Below are 17,722 nucleotides of genomic sequence, written 5' to 3'. Positions count from 1 at the left end.
CATTACGAGTAGCGGACGCAATATAAAGGGGGCTTTACACGCAGCAACATCGCTAGTGATGTCGCTCGTGAAAGCTCCTGCCCCCGTCGTTTGTGCGTCATGGGCAAATCGCTGCCCGTGGCGCACAATATCGCTAGTACCTGTCACACCAACTTACCTTCCTAGTGACGTCGCTGTGGGTGGCGAACAGCATCTTTTCTAAGGGGGTGGTTCGTGCGGCGTCACAGCGACGTCACACAACAGGTGTCCAATAGAAGCAGTGGGGCGGAGAGCAGCCGCATGAAAGTCACGCCCACCTCGTTGCCGGAAGATGCAGGTACGGTGTTGTTCGTCGTTCCTGGGGTGTCACACATAGCGATGTGTGCTGCCTCAGGAACAACGAACAACCTGCGTCCAGCACAAGCAACGATATTTGGCAAATGGACGATGTGTCAACAATCAACGAATTGGTGAGTATTTTGCATTGTTAGCGGTTGCTCGTATGTGTCACACGCAACGACGTCACTAACGAGGCCAGATGTGCGTCACGAATTCCGTGACCCCAATGACATCTCGTTAGTGAGGTCGTTGCGTGTAACGGGGCCTTAAGTCAATGGGAAATACTCGCTAAGAAGCGAGTAACCCGAAAGCCGTACTATTCGCTACTCTCACAAAAGGTACGGCTTTCGGGATACTCACTACATAGCGAGTATTTCCCATTGACTTACATTACGCCAGCTACTCCTAACGAATATGCGAGTAGTGGAAATTATTACTCAGCTCAACTTTGATGTGGTCTGCGGTCAAGAATTAACAGAGAAGTATTCAGAAAAGGAAAGATCCAGATATATAATACTGTGGAAGAGAGAGAACAATAGGGTCTTACCCGGTAGGGATATCAGACACAAAAGGGATCAAGGTACACTCACTTTTTCAGGTTGTGAAAGTCACAACCCCTGTGTAGCACATTCAGTAGTGGTATCAGCTGCAGCCCCGAAGTATAGAGTATGTAGTATAACGTAGGTGGAAATCGGGTATATACCGCGCTGATACTCAGTAGTATATTAGTATGATTCCTTTATTGTTCGTACAGGTCTGACCTGTACGAACAATAAAGGAATCATATTAATATACTATTGAGTATCAGCGCGGTATATACCTGATTTCCACCTACGTTATACTACATACAGAACAGGAAAGATAAAAGAGTTAAAAGCCACTAATGTGCAGGGAACATGCTGCATTAGAATTGATATAGAAATTGGGCTGATCAGTTATTTTTTTAGATCTGAAGCCTACGTCACTCCAGCTCTATTCCCCAACAGTGCCACCTCCTGCCTGACTTGACTTCTAGCTCCTTTGATTGAATTCACACAGCATAGAAGCTTGTCAGTCAAGCAGGAGGAGGCAGCGCTGGACGGGGAATAGAGCTGTAGTGACGGAGGCTTCAGCACTACAACAGATCGTCATCCTCATTTACATATTTATTCAAACACTGATTTCTCATTAATACCATGTAAAGGTATTGCTGGACCTGTCTTTGAAAGAGCTATTTGTACTTGCGCATACAAATAGTGTGGGGCATGAAAACTTACTGACAGATTCCCTTTACCTCATTCTGTAGACCGCAACACAGAGGCTATTAAAAGCAAACGGTGCAAATATTTTAATGAAGTTACCAATTACAAAAATTATATTTAGCCCAAATTACATGCATTAAGGTGTCCTTATTCCTGAAGCGATAATGAGACATTGCAGTCGGTTTTTAATTAATACTGCCTAACAAGTAGATGTCAGAGGGCAAGTAATTAGATCAACACATCGGAAACGCCTTCACTCTCGCATGCTGATAATGGTTCTGCTGCGCGTTCCTTGATGTGTTAATGACACATATTTTAATTTTCTGTGGCACAATGTGAAATGAGAAAGCCCGGTTGTAGTCCTCTGTCAGCATTTGCTGACCTTGAATGTTACCTTATATCACATTTCCAGAGGCATTAACATTTGGATTGCAAATATATGACATTGAGCTGATGTTCTACACAGATATTTAAAGGGACAGTGAGTCGTCTGTTATCAGTTATCATTATCAGTCCTCCTGATAAGCGGGCTTTACACGCTACGATTTCGTTAATGAATTATCGTCGGGGTCACGTTCTCTGTGACGCACATCCGGCGTCATTAACGATATCGCAGTGTGTGACACTTATGAGCGACCTTAAACGATCGCAAAACTGGTCAAAATCGTTTGCCGTGGAAAGGTCATCCTGAAACAAAAAATCGTTTTCTTTTTTTAAGTGATGTTGTTCCTCGTTTCTGCGGCACCACACATCGCTGTGTGTGACACCGCAGGAGTGCCGAACATCTCCTTACCTGCTGGCAATGCGGAAGGAAGGAGGTGGGCAAGATGTTACGTCCCGCTCATCTCCGCCCCTCCGCTTCTATTGGACGCCTGCCGTGTGACATCGCTGTGACGCCGCACGAACCGCCCCCTTAGAAAGGAGGTGGTTCGCCTGCCAGAGCGACGTCGCAGAGCAGGTATGTGCGTGTGATGCTGCCGTAGTGATAATGTTCGCTAAGGCAGGGATCACACAATATCGCACGTATGACGGGAGCGGGTGCTATCGCGCTCGACATCACTAGCCGATGCTAGCGATGTTGCAGCGTGTAAACCCCGCTATAATCTCATATCTGTCTATAGATATAATTTAGGCATTTGTGTTATACACTTCTCTAGTATATTCAGTATTATTCAGCATATACGTCCATCATGTTATGAAACTGAAGACCCAAAGATAAGAGTGAATTTATTGTAAATGCTTTATGGTAATTTGTAGAAAGTTCTTCCCATCTATTATTTGATATTGAAATCAGGAACGCGTAAAGCTCAAGTTCTATAAGTGATTTCAATGGGTTTTCAACCTGGATCTTAAGCATTGGAGACTTTTTCATTACTTGACACATAAGAGGACATCTGATTCATGAAGATATATCGTAAACATTTTTCAATGTCTTCTACATCAATGGTGTCTAAACCATGTCCCACCCATCGCGGTTGTCAGAACATATAGGAGTACTTGGAGTTATGCATCCGATGGAGACCAAAAGGTTGGTGACCTGGCCACTGTTCTAGACAGTGATATTCTACCATACAAAGAATTATTTATAGTCGGATCCTATACATCAGTTTATATGCTTGTGTGACCCTCAGCCTCATAAAAACTGTCACACGTCTGGCTTTAAACTTGCCGAGTTTCAGGACTACTGATGCTGTTCATACAGCAGAGTCAGACACTCCACACGATGCTGCTTTTTAGTTGCACAGACAGGCTTGGGCATCAACCATCTGTGCTCTTGTTAGTAATCGAGCTTGCAGAAGTTAATTTCTGCTAGCCTGTGGATTGCTCCTTGAGTCACATGTTGCAGGAGACCCATCACAGTCACCTGTGCCCTTTTTAAGATAGTGGAGCCTGTTCTCCCATGCTGATGATAGCTTTATGCGACCCCAGTCCTTGTGCTTTGATATCCTGTTGCTGGTGAACTTTTGTGAACTGTTTGGTGTGTTGTGGAAATTCTCATGTCTGATTATTTTCTCCCTTACTTTAGTTTACTCCTGATCATGTATTGTCTATACCTCTTTGAGTTTTGCTTTTTCCTCATCTGTTTATATGTGTGGGATTAATCGCTCCTGTCCCAGACCTCTCCTGGGTGGAGAGAAGGGGGCCACTAGACTAGGGTTGTTCAAGAGTTATTCAGGCAAGAAAGGCGGCCCAAACATTGTCACCTTCAGGCTTATCTTTGGGATCAGGGTCAGTTAGAGTTCCCCTGGTCTGGGGACAAGTTTATACTCCCATGTTCCTAGTGATCCCTAAGCCAGATTGGCTTGTCAGTCTACACAAGGAGAAAAGTTTTCCCCTTAGACCCCATTATAGCTTCTCATACAGCAAGATGAGATCTCATACTTTGCACTGATGAAGGACAATCACCGCGAAACACCGTTTTTGCAAACTGAGGTTCTAATCTGGCATAAATGCTAAGTCATATGACAAGGCTCGTTGGAAAGTCACTTTTGATGTTTAGGATTGCTACTTCTAATAGGTGGCACTAAAGTTCATCTCCATCCACCCTGAAGAGACAATTTGCATATTTCCCAGAGGAGCATTGTAGCTATAAGACTCCTCACTGGCAGCCAGATTGGTTTGTCAGTCTCCGCAAGGAGAACATTTTTTCCCTTAGACCCTATTATAGCTTCTCATACAGCCAGATGAGATCTCATACTTTACACTGACAAGGGGCAATCACCCTGAAACACTGTGTCTGCAAATTGAGGTTCTGATCTGGCATAAATCCTAAGTCACATGACATTGGAGAGTCACTTTTGACGTTTAGGATTGCTACTTCCAATAGGTGGCACTTGAGTTCATCTACGTCCTTCCTGAGGAGACAATTTGCCTAGTGATCCCATCATACGCAGTGACAAAAACAAACTCCTGCAGAGGTTTAGTCTCAGAATTAGTGAGACACTGATGCTGAGCTGACCATTTCACTGCCATCATCTGTACTCCAAATGAGTAAGTTCGGATATCAATGCCTAAGCCACTTAAGTGCATTATTACAAGAAATTAAGACAAATCTCCGCATTGATATGATTTGCAAAGTTTCATAAATTTTCCGCGTTAGACAAAATTCTAAAAGAGAATATTAGTTACTCTTTAATAATATTTTAAATTTGTTTCCTAAACTTTGTGTCATTAATAAATGATATCCACTATACAATGTGGTGTACAGACCTCTCCTCGCACGTCAGATAGCAATGATTCAGCCTTCTCAAAAATAACATTTTGTTCTAGTGTTTTTTTTGACCATGACACAATTTGATGATGATGATTTGTATGTATTAAAAGAAACACTGAAATTAACTTGGCAGCTAATTGCAAATATTCTTTCCCATTTTAATCCCACCATTAATAGGAAGCTGTTAGGCACTAATTAAACAGAAATGCAAATATTTCCTTCAATCTGTTACTTCTATTCTCAATTTATAACATTGGAAAGAGGCATTGAAAAGCCATCATGGCCACGTGTCAGGCAATTTTGTAAAAGTGCTTGTTGTCAACCGGCGAAGTGAGATAGCAATAAGAATTTAGCTGTTTAAGAGCCACATTCATTATTGATATGAGTGGGAAACGGCTTTATGGCCACAAAGCAGTTATTAAAATTTGAGAACGTGTGTTCAATTATCTTGTAGATTCCTTTGGAAAAAAATTAGTAGTAGAGATGTTAAAATGTAATTTCAGTTGTGCTTGTATGATAATTAAAACATCAAGAGGGCGCAACATTTTAACCCACAAATATTTTATGATTTAAAGGGAAAAATCAACATCTTATGACGTCAGTGTCCTGCTTATAATTTACTAAAACAAAGAGGATGTGCATTCACATTATTGTTCAATTTAAAGGGAATCTGTCAGCAGGTTTTTGCTATGTAACTTGAAAACAGCATGCTGCAAGGGTTAAAAGATAGAATTCAGGAATGGCTGTATTGTCAAGATCTGATCTGTTGTTTATTTGCTATGTTTGTTTAAGCAGCAGGACTTCTCATTGCTCTGACTACAATGTCACACACAGTGAAGTCCAGCACAGCCCGTCCTCTCCCAGCTCTTGGCTGCAGCCAGTAATCTAAGGGGTACTTTGCACACTACGACATCGCAGGTGCGATGTCGGTGGGGTCAAATTGAAAGTGACACACATCTGGCATCGCAGGCGACATCGTAGTGTGTAAAGCCTAGATGATACGATTAACGAGCACAAAAGCGTCGTAATCGTATCATCGGTGTAGCGTCGGCGTAATCCATAATTACGCTGACGCGACGGTCCGATGTTGTTCCTTGCTCCAGCAGCAGCACACATTGCTGTGTGTGAAGCCGCAGGAGCGAGGAACATCTCCTACCGGCGTCACCGCGGCTCCCGTAGGATATGCGGAAGGAAGGAGGTGGGCAGGATGTTTACATCCCGCTCATCTCCGCCCCTCCGCTCCTATTGGCCGCCTGCCGTGTGACGTCACAGTGACGCCGTACGACCCGCCCCCTTAATAAGGAGGCGGGTCGCCGGCCAGAGCGACGTCCCAGGACAGGTGAGTCCATGTGAAGCTGCCGTAGCGATAATGTTCGCTACGGCAGCTAGCACAAGGATATCGCAGCTGCGACGGGGGCGGGGACTATCGCTCTCGGCATCGCAGCATCGGCTTGCGATGTCGCAGCGTGCAAAGTACTCCTAAGTGATACATTCCTGGATTCAGGGTCTCTTTTCCTACATCATGCTGCTCTCAGATGAAATAGCAAAAACCTGCTGACAGATTACGCATTTCACTTTGGATTTGTCAGGACAGGAATCTACTTGTCACTAAATCTAGTAATGAAAAAAATTGCTTTAGATTTATGATAATTCTTTATTGTTACCTGAATTTCCACTCTAACCAACTCAAAACAGCAACACTTTTGAATTTCTACATATATGCAATTTAAAGAGGTATACTTTTTTTCTCATCTTGATTTTAAAATAATTTTGACATCTTTGTTTCATGATAAATTTGGCCAAAGTGTTATGTTATTTTCACTACTTATATAGCAAGATACCAACTCACACTACCAAAAGACAAATTTAAATAGCAAGATGTGTGGACATTGTGCAACCGCACACTAAACATAAAATATAGCTTTTAATGGTGCTCATTTAAAACGAGTAAACCTCATAAAAACGTGAGTATAAAATGAGAATACCCAAAAGCAGTGATCACCAAGCTCAAATGGACCCTGGTTTGGGTACAGCGCACAAAACACTATCTAGACTGGGTCACTATTATGTCACCTCAGTACTATATTAGAGGTCACATGTACAGGGAACCGCCCTCCACTCTGTGCCTCCAATATTATCTAATGTGTAGATAACTGGTGTAGATTGGGACTGTGTTCATCCATCTTCTTCCTCCAAACACGGCTTTTGCAGTTGATACCAAAACATTCTATTTTGGTCTCATCTGACCACTTGACCTTCTCCCATGCCTCCTCTGCATCATTAGTGAACTTCAAATGGGCCTGGATATGTGGTGACGTGAGCAGGGGGACCTTGTATACCCTGCAGGATTTTAATCCATGACAGTGTAGTGTATTACTAACGGTAATCTTTGAGACTGTGGTCTCAGCTCTCTTAAAGTCATGGACCAGATCCTCCCATGTAGTTCTTGGCTGACTCCTGACCTTTGCTCAGAATCATCCTTATACCACAAGACAAGATCTTTCATACAGCCCCAGATCGAATAAGATTGACAGTCATCTTGTGTTTCTTCCATTTTCTAATAATTGCGACAACAGTTGTTGCCTTCTCACCAAGCTGCTTGCCTACTGTCCTGCATCCCATTCCAGCCTTCTGCAGGTCTACAATTTTGTCCCTGGTGTCCTTAGACAGCTCTTTGTTCTTGGCCATGGTGGAGAGGATGGAGTGTGATTGATTGATTGATTGTGTGGACAGGTGTTTTTTATACAGGTAACGAGTTCAAACAGGTGCAATTAATACAGGTAATGAGTGCAGAATAGGAGGAGAAAAAATAACAGGTCTGTGAGATTCACAATTCTTGCTGGTTGGTCAGTGATCATATACTTATTTCATACAATAAAATGCAAATTAATTATTTAAAAATCAAAAAACGTGATTGTTTGGATTTTTTTTTTATTTTGTCTGTCACAGTTGACATGTACTTGCGATAATAATTACAGATCTCTCCAATCTTTGTAGGTGGGAAAACTTGCAAAAATCGGCAGTTTATCAAATACTTATTTTCCCCTCTGTATGTACAAAGCAGACTGAATAACAAACATAGTAATTAATCGTTTTGCATTAGATTACTGCCATTCAAAGTCATCCCTGGCCAGATGAGACGTGACTGTGGCAGAAAATCACACTAAGGCCTCTTTCACACGTCAATGTCTCCGGTACGTGTGTGGTCCGTTTCCTTACGTACTGGAAACATGGGCACACGTAGACCCATTAAAATCAATGGGTCTGTGCTCACGTGCGTGTTCTGCCATGGACCGTCTGTACGTGTGGAGCATACGTGTGCCCGTGTGCTCCACACGTAGACATGTCCGTTTTTCTCCAGCATCACGGGTGTCACATGACCCGCATACGGACCACGCGGAGGTGTTCCGTGTGACACGCACCGGAGAAAACACACATGTCTGAGAAAAAAAAATAACAAATCTTTACTCACCTTCTCAAGTCCTGCTGTCTCTGCCGTTGCTGTCACTTGCTTCCGACCGCTCATTATGCTAATTGAATATTCACTTCACTGCGGCCGGAAGCAGCAGCAACGGGGAGTCGGCAGGACCGGAGACCATAGATCAGCACCACGGACAGTGACGCCAGGGACAGGTGAGCAGAAAGTTCCCGTTCTCCGTGTGTTATCATGGATAACACACGGAGAACACACGTGTGCCATAAACACGGCTCACAGAAGGCAAAATGCACCTTTGACACGTCCGTGAAAAACGTGTGTTATTTTCAGGGACATGTGAAAGAGGCCTAACGTAGTTTTTTGCAGAAGATCATTGAAGTTTTCATATAATATTTAGTGGAAACACGGTGTTGTGGGCAAAAAGTTTTTTACTTACAAAATCACACATGATTTGCTGTTAAATGTATCTCTTTTGGTTTTCATCCTCATAACAGTCATGATTTTGATAAATGATATATGGGGAATACAGTTTATATATACATGACAGTATTTAAATCAGATTTTTATTATATTTTGTTATATTTTTTGGTGGTGTATGTTTTTTTTCTATTTTATGCAATTCACATAAAATAAAATCTTGTAATGAGCTTTACTTTATACAGTATCTGCCTTATTCTTCCATAGTAGTTTAACTTTGAACTAACATTCTCTCAAGGTTGTCCTCAGCGACTTAAGATTCCCTTTATTAACACATATTTCATTGTTACTCAATGCCTCTATTTCGGAAATAAATCCCATTTCACTTGACTAATGAGACGCTTTGCTGGTCATTAGTTTTTAACATTACTAGTTCAAGCCCTTTTAGCAGATATTTTTCTTTCCTGATTTTTCTTAGATAAAAGCCATAATTAAAGATGTAGAATGGATTACACTATGTATCGGAGTGAAACGTCAGAGAGTCCAAAGTGGATGTCCTACAATTATAGAAAGCTAAGACTGTGTTGAATCTATTATTAATTTACTAATTGTTAATTTTTTATCAGTTGCTCATCACCATATATACTTGCATTCGCAATACTTCTCTATGAGATACATTGCATATATCGATTTTGACTAAATGTCCAAATCATATCACTGAGATATATTGCTTCAGTTAAAAACTACTGGAAAATACTGGTGGAAATAGCGGTTCCTGTTGTGCTATCTCACTAGTATTGAGTAGAAAAGAGCATAATAAATTCGCTCACTTTCAGATGTTGCGCTGTGGGCATGTCATCAGTTGTTACATTAAATTGATATAGACCGTTGCGTTGATCGCTGTCTCTTTCATGGTCCCAGAGAATTAACTTTAGAGCAAGAACCATAATCCTAGATCAGTGTCTGGTCAATGAACGGGTAAAACGCTGCAACTGGCGTTTTATTGAACAAAATCAAACCAATGAAATACACTGTAGATCTTATAACTAGGGCTGAGCAAACACGAACGGTAAAGTTCAGGGTTCGTACCGGACACCGGATGTCTGCTGCTCAAACTCAAACACAGACTTTAAAAGAAAAGTATGTGTCAGAGTTCAAGTGCTGGCTGATAAAGTTTGTTGCATGTGGAAGATACCGGTAATCTGCTGTGAACAATGATAAAAATGACGTGAGCTCCCGCCTGTTTTTGATAACCAGCGCAAGTAAAGCAGACAGCTGAGGGCTGAAGCCATCAGCTGTCTGCTTTACCTTGGCTTGTTATCAAAAATAAAGGGGATCCTACTCTGTTTTTTTTTTTTGTTTTTTTTTTAATTATTTAAATAAATAATTGTAAAAAACAATGCTAACCAGCTAAAGTAAAGCAGAAAGGTGAGGCTGGTATTATTAAGCTGGGGAGGTCCATGGTTATTTGGCCCTTTCCAGCCTGAAAATAGCAGACCCCAGCCACCTCAGAAGTGATGCATCCATTAAATGTGCCAATTTTCAGCGCTTTGCCTGGCTATTTCCAATTGCCTTGGTGCAATGGCAATCAGAGAAATACTTTTGTGGTTGATGTCAGCTGTGAATTGACATAATCATATCCCAATATGTAATAGGTGTTATTTATTTGCTAATATGATAATAATAATAATAATAATAATAATAATAATAATAATAACTCTAATTAGAAATGCCCAATAATCCTAATGCTATGTCCCATAATCATCCATTAGAATGGATCCAGCAGCACTCTGTAGGTAAAAACGTTGTGCAGACACAATTACTGATTTCAGCTGGATGGGTTATTTTTAACATTGAAGTCTGTGGGAAATGGATCTTATAATGGACTGGTATTTATCTTCCATTTGAAACTGATCCAGTAAGCAAAAAACAGATCTTTTACAAATGAAAGAAAAACGCAAGATAAGTAGCAATCCTTTAAGAGGTCTATTTACTATAGACTTCAATGTTTAAAAAACGGATTCAGCTGAAATCAGTAATTTAAGAACAGACAAAAATGTTGTGCACAACTTTTTTGCCAATGGATTGCTGCTGGATCTATTCTAACAGAGTATTACTGGACATGTAAACTTAGCCCAATTATGTAATGGTGTTCTCCATCCTGGACCCTTTACAGTAAAAATGTCCAACATCCTGGGCCCCTTCCTCTTATAATGTCCCTTCTTCTAGGCCCCTTTCTAGTATAATGTCCTCCTTCCTGTGCCCCTTAAAGTAATATGTGTCCTCCATCTTGGACTTCTTCCAGTGATAATATCCCTCATCCAGGTGTAATGTCCACATCCTAGCCCTTCCAGTTACATATGTCCCCCATTTTGGTATAACATCCCCCATCCTGCACCGTTTCCAGTAATAATATCCCTCATTCTGGTGTAATGTCCTTATCTTGGCCCCTTCTAGTTATATATGTGCCCCATCTTAGTATAATATTTCCCATCCTGCACCTTTTTCAGTAATAATATCCCTCATCCTGGTGTAATGTCCCCATCCTGGCCCCTTCCAGTTATTTATGTCTCCCATCTTGGTATAATATCCCTTTCCAGTAATAATATCCCTCATCCTGGTGTAATGTCCCCATCCTGGCCCCTTCCAGTTATTTATGTCCCCCATCTTGGTATAATATCCCTTTCCAGTAATAATATCCCTCATCCTGGTGTAATGTCCCCATCCTGGCCCCTTCCAGTTATATATGTACCCCATCTTGGTATAATATCCCCCATCCTGCACCTTTTCCAGTAATAATATTCCTCATCCTGTAAAGAATGCAAGATTTGAGGTTTTTTGTTTGTTTTAATTTTAATATAGACAATCATTTGGAAAAAAACCCTCAAAATGTAAAAAAAATAAATTTATGATAAAATCCTTATTTAAACAATAGCTCTTTTATTGATTACACATACACTTTAGAAGAAAATCACCTGAAATACTACATTTAATGGAGAAGAATGCCTCTGTGTCTATGGACAACACAGTAGAACGTTTTTTCAAGTCTTCATCAACCCGTTTCAGAACATTAAAGTAAAGAAGTGCTGATTACCCTTTCTTTTTTGTCTATTACTAAAGTTATTGGCAGGGAATCTTTAGGTTTGCGCACTACATTTATGTGTTCAGTGTTAGTCTTTCAAATTTACAATATTGCTTATTATCATTAAATCATGACATGTAGACGTCAATCTTTTATTGGTTTCCAATATAGATAATCAAAGGGCTTCTACTTGAGCAATTTAGCACTTGGTAATATATTAACAAGCTCTTAGTAATCAATTAACCATTATACAACCATTCTAAAAAAAAAGAATGCTCGAATATGAGCATAAAAAGTTGTGGTCTGTATATAACCTGCATTGTATATTAATTCCTCTGTTGTTTACTTTGTGCTTATGGAATTTTTGGTGTTTTGTGGTAGTATTTTTGGGGTGAACTGAATTATTTTTTTATTAAATTAAGTATACAGCCGAAAAATGTGCATTACAGTAGAATACACAGGGGTAGAAAACATTTTCAATATTTACATTTTATTGCTCGATTTCCCCTAAATACCTAGATAAAGATAATGTTGCAGCATACATTACATGTCCAAATGTATGTCTACAGATATCATTAGCAGGTGCTAGGCAGTTTTTGGCTTTTGCAGTCCATATTTGCTCAAATATTCATTTTAGAGCTGAGTGAGTCATTTGAAATGTGAAATTTCCAGATTTACTGAATTTTGTTTTTTTTTTAATTATTTACATAAATAATTGTAAAAAACTACGCAACACCCCCCCCCCCCCCACCCCACACCTATTTTTCGTAACCAGCCAAAGTAAAGCGGAAAGCTGGGGGCTGGTATTATAAGGCTGGGGAGCCCCATGGTTATTTGGGCCTTTCTAACCTAAAAATAGCAGACCCCAGCTGCCTGCATCCAGGAAATTTGATTAGCACTAGAAATTTATCTTCACTGCTGTGCTGCCATACACTATCTGTACAGTTCCTTCAGTGTTTTATGCCTTTCTCTCCATATCTGCTAAGCTGCAAACTGTGATGTCCTGTTACTATCCAGATTAAAAAAATGTGGTTGCTGCATTTCCTGCATTTGCTTTTATACAGGCTATGATAGTTTGTTCATGATTGGCTGTGCTATATCATGTAATGTGATAGATGAATTATGAAGAAGCTCGCGCAAGGTTACGTGATCTTTCTAAGGATGATGCAGTCTTCAGCAATGTGTAGAATAGCGGTGGTCATTTTAGGCCATTCGCTTGAAGTGAATGGGAAATTTTTTTAATTCACTGCAATTGGTAAATTCCTAAAATAATGACACAAATTGAATTTGCATTGAATTGATTCTCTTATTTCTAATTAAAGTTGAATTAGTAATGTGTTATCAGAACTAAATCAATAAGTCCTTTGGAAAAACTCGGTAGGGAACTTTACTCCCCATTGATAACTCCTCATACACAGTAAAAGGGATTTTGTAAAGCTGGGTTCACACATAGCGACAGCGACAACGACGTCACCGTTACCTCACCATTTTCTGTGACGAAACAGCGACCTTGTAAGTCGCTGTTATGATCGCTGCTTAGCTGTCAAACATAGCGACGCAGCAGCGATCATAACGTCGCTACATGTGCAGAGAGCAGGGAGCCGCGCACACTGCTTAGCGCTGGCTCCTTGCTCTCCTAGCCACAGTACACATCGGGTTAATTAACCCGATGTGTACTGCAGCTACATGTCACAGTGCAGAGAGCAGGGAGCCGCGCACACTGCTTAGCGCTGGCTCCTTGCTCTCCTAGCTACAGTACACATCGGGTTAATTAACCCGATGTGTACTGCAGCTACATGTCACAGTGCAGAGAGCAGGGAGCCGTGCACACTGCTTAGCGCTGGCTCCTTGCTCTCCTAGCTACAGTACACATCGGGTTAATTAACCCGATGTGTACTGCAGCTACATGTCACAGTGCAGAGAGCAGGGAGCTGCGCACACTGCTTAGCGCTGGCTCCTTGCTCTCCTAGCTACAGTACATATAGGGTTAATTACCCGATGTGTACTGCAGCTACATGTGCACAGAGCAGGAGCCCGCACTAGCAGCAAGAGCGGCGGAGGCTGGTAACGAAGGTAAATATCGGGTAACCAGGGAAAGGTCATCCCTTGGTTACCCGATGTTTACAGTGGTTACAGCTTTCCGCAGCTGCCAGACACCGGCTCCTGCTCCCTGCTCGCTTCAGTTCGTCGCTCTCTCGCTGTCACACACAGCGATGTGTGCTTCACAGCGGGACAGCGACGACGAAAAAATGAAGCAGGACATTCAGCAACGAGCAACGACCTCACAGCAGGGGCCAGCTCGTTGCTGGATGTCACACACAGCGACAGCGACGGGACGTCGCTGCAACGTCACAGAAAATGGTGACGTAGCAGCGACGTCGTTGTCGTCGTCGCTGTGTGTGACACCACCTTAACCCCCAAAATTCAAATGAAACCATTTATATATTCATACAGGGAATTAGCCCCTATAAAAACCATATTGTACCATAGATCTTACTTATATAGTTTTAGATATAAAAAATGTTGTATTAGATGTGTAAGTGAAGAATCATTGGTGCGGCCAAGATCTCAGTGCACTGTTCTAGCCCTCAATTACCGTTCCCCACACCTCCACTTATGTTGATTGGCTCTCTTTGGAGCGCTATCTGAATAGAATGCTCAGCCTGCGCGCACTGACACTGTAAGAGCTGAGAGCACACACAATGTCAGTTTATGCAGTTGTGTTCTCATCCCTCTCGTGTCTGCAGCAGTCGCTCACTGTCTTGTTGTTCATGATGTGTGAATGTTTTTACAAATACCCAAACACTGTGGAGTCTGAGGGGAAAACACACTTTAAACTTATCAATCATGCAGAGTTGGGGATGGAGAAACCGGAGATGGCCTGCCTTTATGGCATTTTCTCTTTAACCTTGCAGTGTTGTAAACTTAACCATGGGAATTTGTAATTTGATATGTATATAATAAGCTCATGCTTGACTATCTATCTATCTATCTAATCTATCTATCTATCTATCTATCTATCTATCCAGCGCTGTGCTGTGCTGTGCACGTCTGCAACTGGGTAGCTCCATCTGCTGGCGGCACCAGAAACAGCTGATCATCAGAGGACCAGGTGTCACACTCCCCCACTGATCAGACATTGATGACCTATCCTGAGAATAGGACATCAATGTTAAAGTCCCAGACAACCCCTTTAAATTCTCGGATGCATTTATTAATTTGCAATTCCTTTGATAAAATATGTATTAATCTATAAAATCTCATTTTTAATTTTGCAGGTATGAAGCGGTCATTGAGTCCCGATTACGGGCAAGAAAATGGGAGGATGAGCGCGGCAATGTTTTTGCGATGCTTTGAGGAAAAAGTGACTTGGACGGACAGGACGGACTGCCCATTCTCTAGTGAAAAGAAAAAGATCTTCTATTCCTTATGTGAAGTGTGCAACATTCAGCTGAACTCTGCCGCCCAGGCACAGATTCATTACAATGGAAAGTCCCATCTAAAAAGAGTAAAACAGCTAAACAATGGAAAGCTACCAACAAACACATCGGCCGGATCTTTACTGGTCAGCACCACAGGAGGTAAGAGAAATACATTACTACTCATATGAAGAATACATTGCAACATTTCAGCTGGAAAAATTTTTTTTTGTCAAATCAATTTAAAGTTATATTTATTTTCTATGGCTAAAGTATTACTGAAATATTGTGTATTTACTATTATGTATATGTACAGATGTCAGGTTGTACCATCTCATGTGGGATCTATTCTTCATGGAAAATTGGTGTTTGATCTACTCTTGTTCTTGTTGGTATATTGTCTGTGTAACCCTGTCCTAGAACCTAGATCACGGTTCGGCCTCGGGTCTCCCGACCAGAACTCAACACCCTCATAGATGCCTATAAAGCTGTCAAGTTTGGGTCACCATCTGTGCAGGGTGGTTTATACCCAAGGTGTAGTTCATGGCCATCCGAATGAGCGTTTAGGTCAATCTTCATGATTTCCGACTTGGATTTTTACTTTGAATATGTCAGCAATTGACCTAGTTGTGTTTTTGATTTATGTCTTCAATATCATCTTTTGGTCTATTTTAATGGTATGTTTGTGTTAAATGGGACATTCATTATGCAAATAAGGAAATCTATTGTTTGGATTTTCAAGGGGTTGACTTGGTAATTTTTATGGTGTTTGGCAATGTTTATACTGCTTTTTGAGTGTTAAAACTAGCCAGAAATTCTATTTCAGGTGTTAAATTCTCTTTGCACCATATAAATTATAAGCAAGATGAACTGGTCAGGATGTGGTTAAAACAAATAAAACCTGACACTCACCACTCCTCAGTAGAGATGAACGGACCTGTTCAAGTTCGGGTTTGCCGGGTTCAGATGGACTTTAGCTAAAAATTTAGTTCGGTACTCGCACATGACCTGAACTTGATCCCACAGACCAGACCAAATCCTATATAAGCCAATGATTGGGCAGTTCGGCTCTCTGCCCACATACAGCCAGCCTTAAACAGAGCATTTCTGGGGAATGGAAATCGGGGTTTTTTTTTGTTTTAGAAACAGCATCTGAAAATGTTGCTCTTTCCCCCAGTGAGAGCCATTCAGAGACTGCAAGCGGCTTTCACTAGATTAAGTGTAGGAGGTGGTCTAGTTACACCCACTCCTATGAGGAAGTGTTATTGTATAATAAATATAATATATATGAGAGTGTATTGTATTTAATGTAAGATGTTCTTATGAGTGTGCTGCTGCATCAGCAATACAGCAGAGCTGGATTGGCACGTCGGTCGGCGCCATCTAGCCACCGTGAGTTTCATATGTTTTATTGCAAGTAATGTATAATGTAAGATGCTGGCCCCTCATGCTGTGTCAGGTGGGAAACATGTAGTGTAGCGAGCCAGGAGTAGTGTAGAGAAAGGGTTATAAATAGGATACATATAGTATTAATAATATAGGATGTTGTAATGTAGTGTAACTAGGGACCAAGTGTGCAGGAATGGGATGCAGTGGATTGTCAGTGGTAGTTAGTAAGTTTGTTAAGATAGAGCAGGAACAGGTGCAAATAGTTAAGTGGTAACCAGGATGATGGAGACAAGGAGGGAGGAGTGAGTAGAGAAGTATTAGCAAGACAGGAAAGTTAGTTGGGAGTGAAGCTGCAAAGGTTCAAGTGAGTGGAGAGGGCCAGAAGTGAGGGCCTGTCTGGGACAGGAGAAATCCTCCCATGTGTCGAGACCTCCAACTGCAGATGGGCTGTAGAACATCCTGAGATCGGTGAGACATTGGGGTATAGAGACCGCCGGCGGTACCCTGAAATGGTCGGGAACTAGTAAGTCATTCGAGAGCCCGAGTGAGACACGGAAGCCGCTAGGAAAGGTTACAGGGAAGAAGCAGCTATTAGACTCGGCTGCTAGAAGATAAAAACCCACAGCGAGTGACAGCAAGTTAGAAACCCTCGGGAGAGCGGCGGCAGCACAAGAGGGCCTGTCTGTCCGAAGTAAGGAAGAAATAGTTAACTTCAATAAACCTGTTCTTGTGTTGTTTTACAAAAAGACTTAGGTGTGTGAAATGTGTAGCCCTCCACGTCTATGACAAGGATCAGCAGCTGATATGGAGATAACACTGGACATCATTGTAAGTGTCGCAAGCCCCATCGGGAGCACAATACGAGCACAGACATTGAGTGAAGTAGGGGAGCGAGTAATCGAAGGCCATTATAGGGCTTCCCTCTTCACAAGCACAGTGATGTTTAATCAAGTGGCTAGCTTATGAACAGCACACAAACTTAGACAAGGACTTTATTTTAAAAGTCCTTCTTCGAGTCTGAGACCCGGATACCCGCTGTTTGGTACGAACCCCGAACTTTATAGTTTGGATTTACTCATCTCTACTCCTCAGCCCTCCTGTACCTGCCCCATTGCTACCGGTCATCCCAAAATCGGTTCTTCAATCTTCAACCTTGCTTCTTGCTGGGTTTTCTATTCTCTAGGCCCCACATCATCACTTGTATGG

The 17,722-nt window shown here is 41.6% G+C and overlaps 1 protein-coding gene across 2 annotated transcripts in view; it reads left to right on the top strand.

Moving 5' to 3' along the window:
* ZNF385B (zinc finger protein 385B) overlaps window positions 1-17,722 on the top strand; it is an 827,307-nt gene that overhangs the window by 176,634 nt on the left and 632,951 nt on the right. For both annotated transcript variants that reach the window (XM_075317404.1, XM_075317403.1), the window contains exon 2: window positions 14,987-15,289. In XM_075317404.1, the coding sequence (XP_075173519.1) occupies window positions 14,989-15,289 (301 nt within the window). In that variant the 5' untranslated portion in view covers window positions 14,987-14,988. The remainder of the gene's footprint in view (window positions 1-14,986; window positions 15,290-17,722) is intronic.

This window comes from Anomaloglossus baeobatrachus, chromosome 7, assembly GCF_048569485.1.
Source record: "Anomaloglossus baeobatrachus isolate aAnoBae1 chromosome 7, aAnoBae1.hap1, whole genome shotgun sequence".
NCBI lineage: Eukaryota > Metazoa > Chordata > Amphibia > Anura > Aromobatidae > Anomaloglossus > Anomaloglossus baeobatrachus.
Note: the sequence above shows the minus strand (reverse complement) of the source record. Positions and strands in the feature narration are given on the sequence as shown.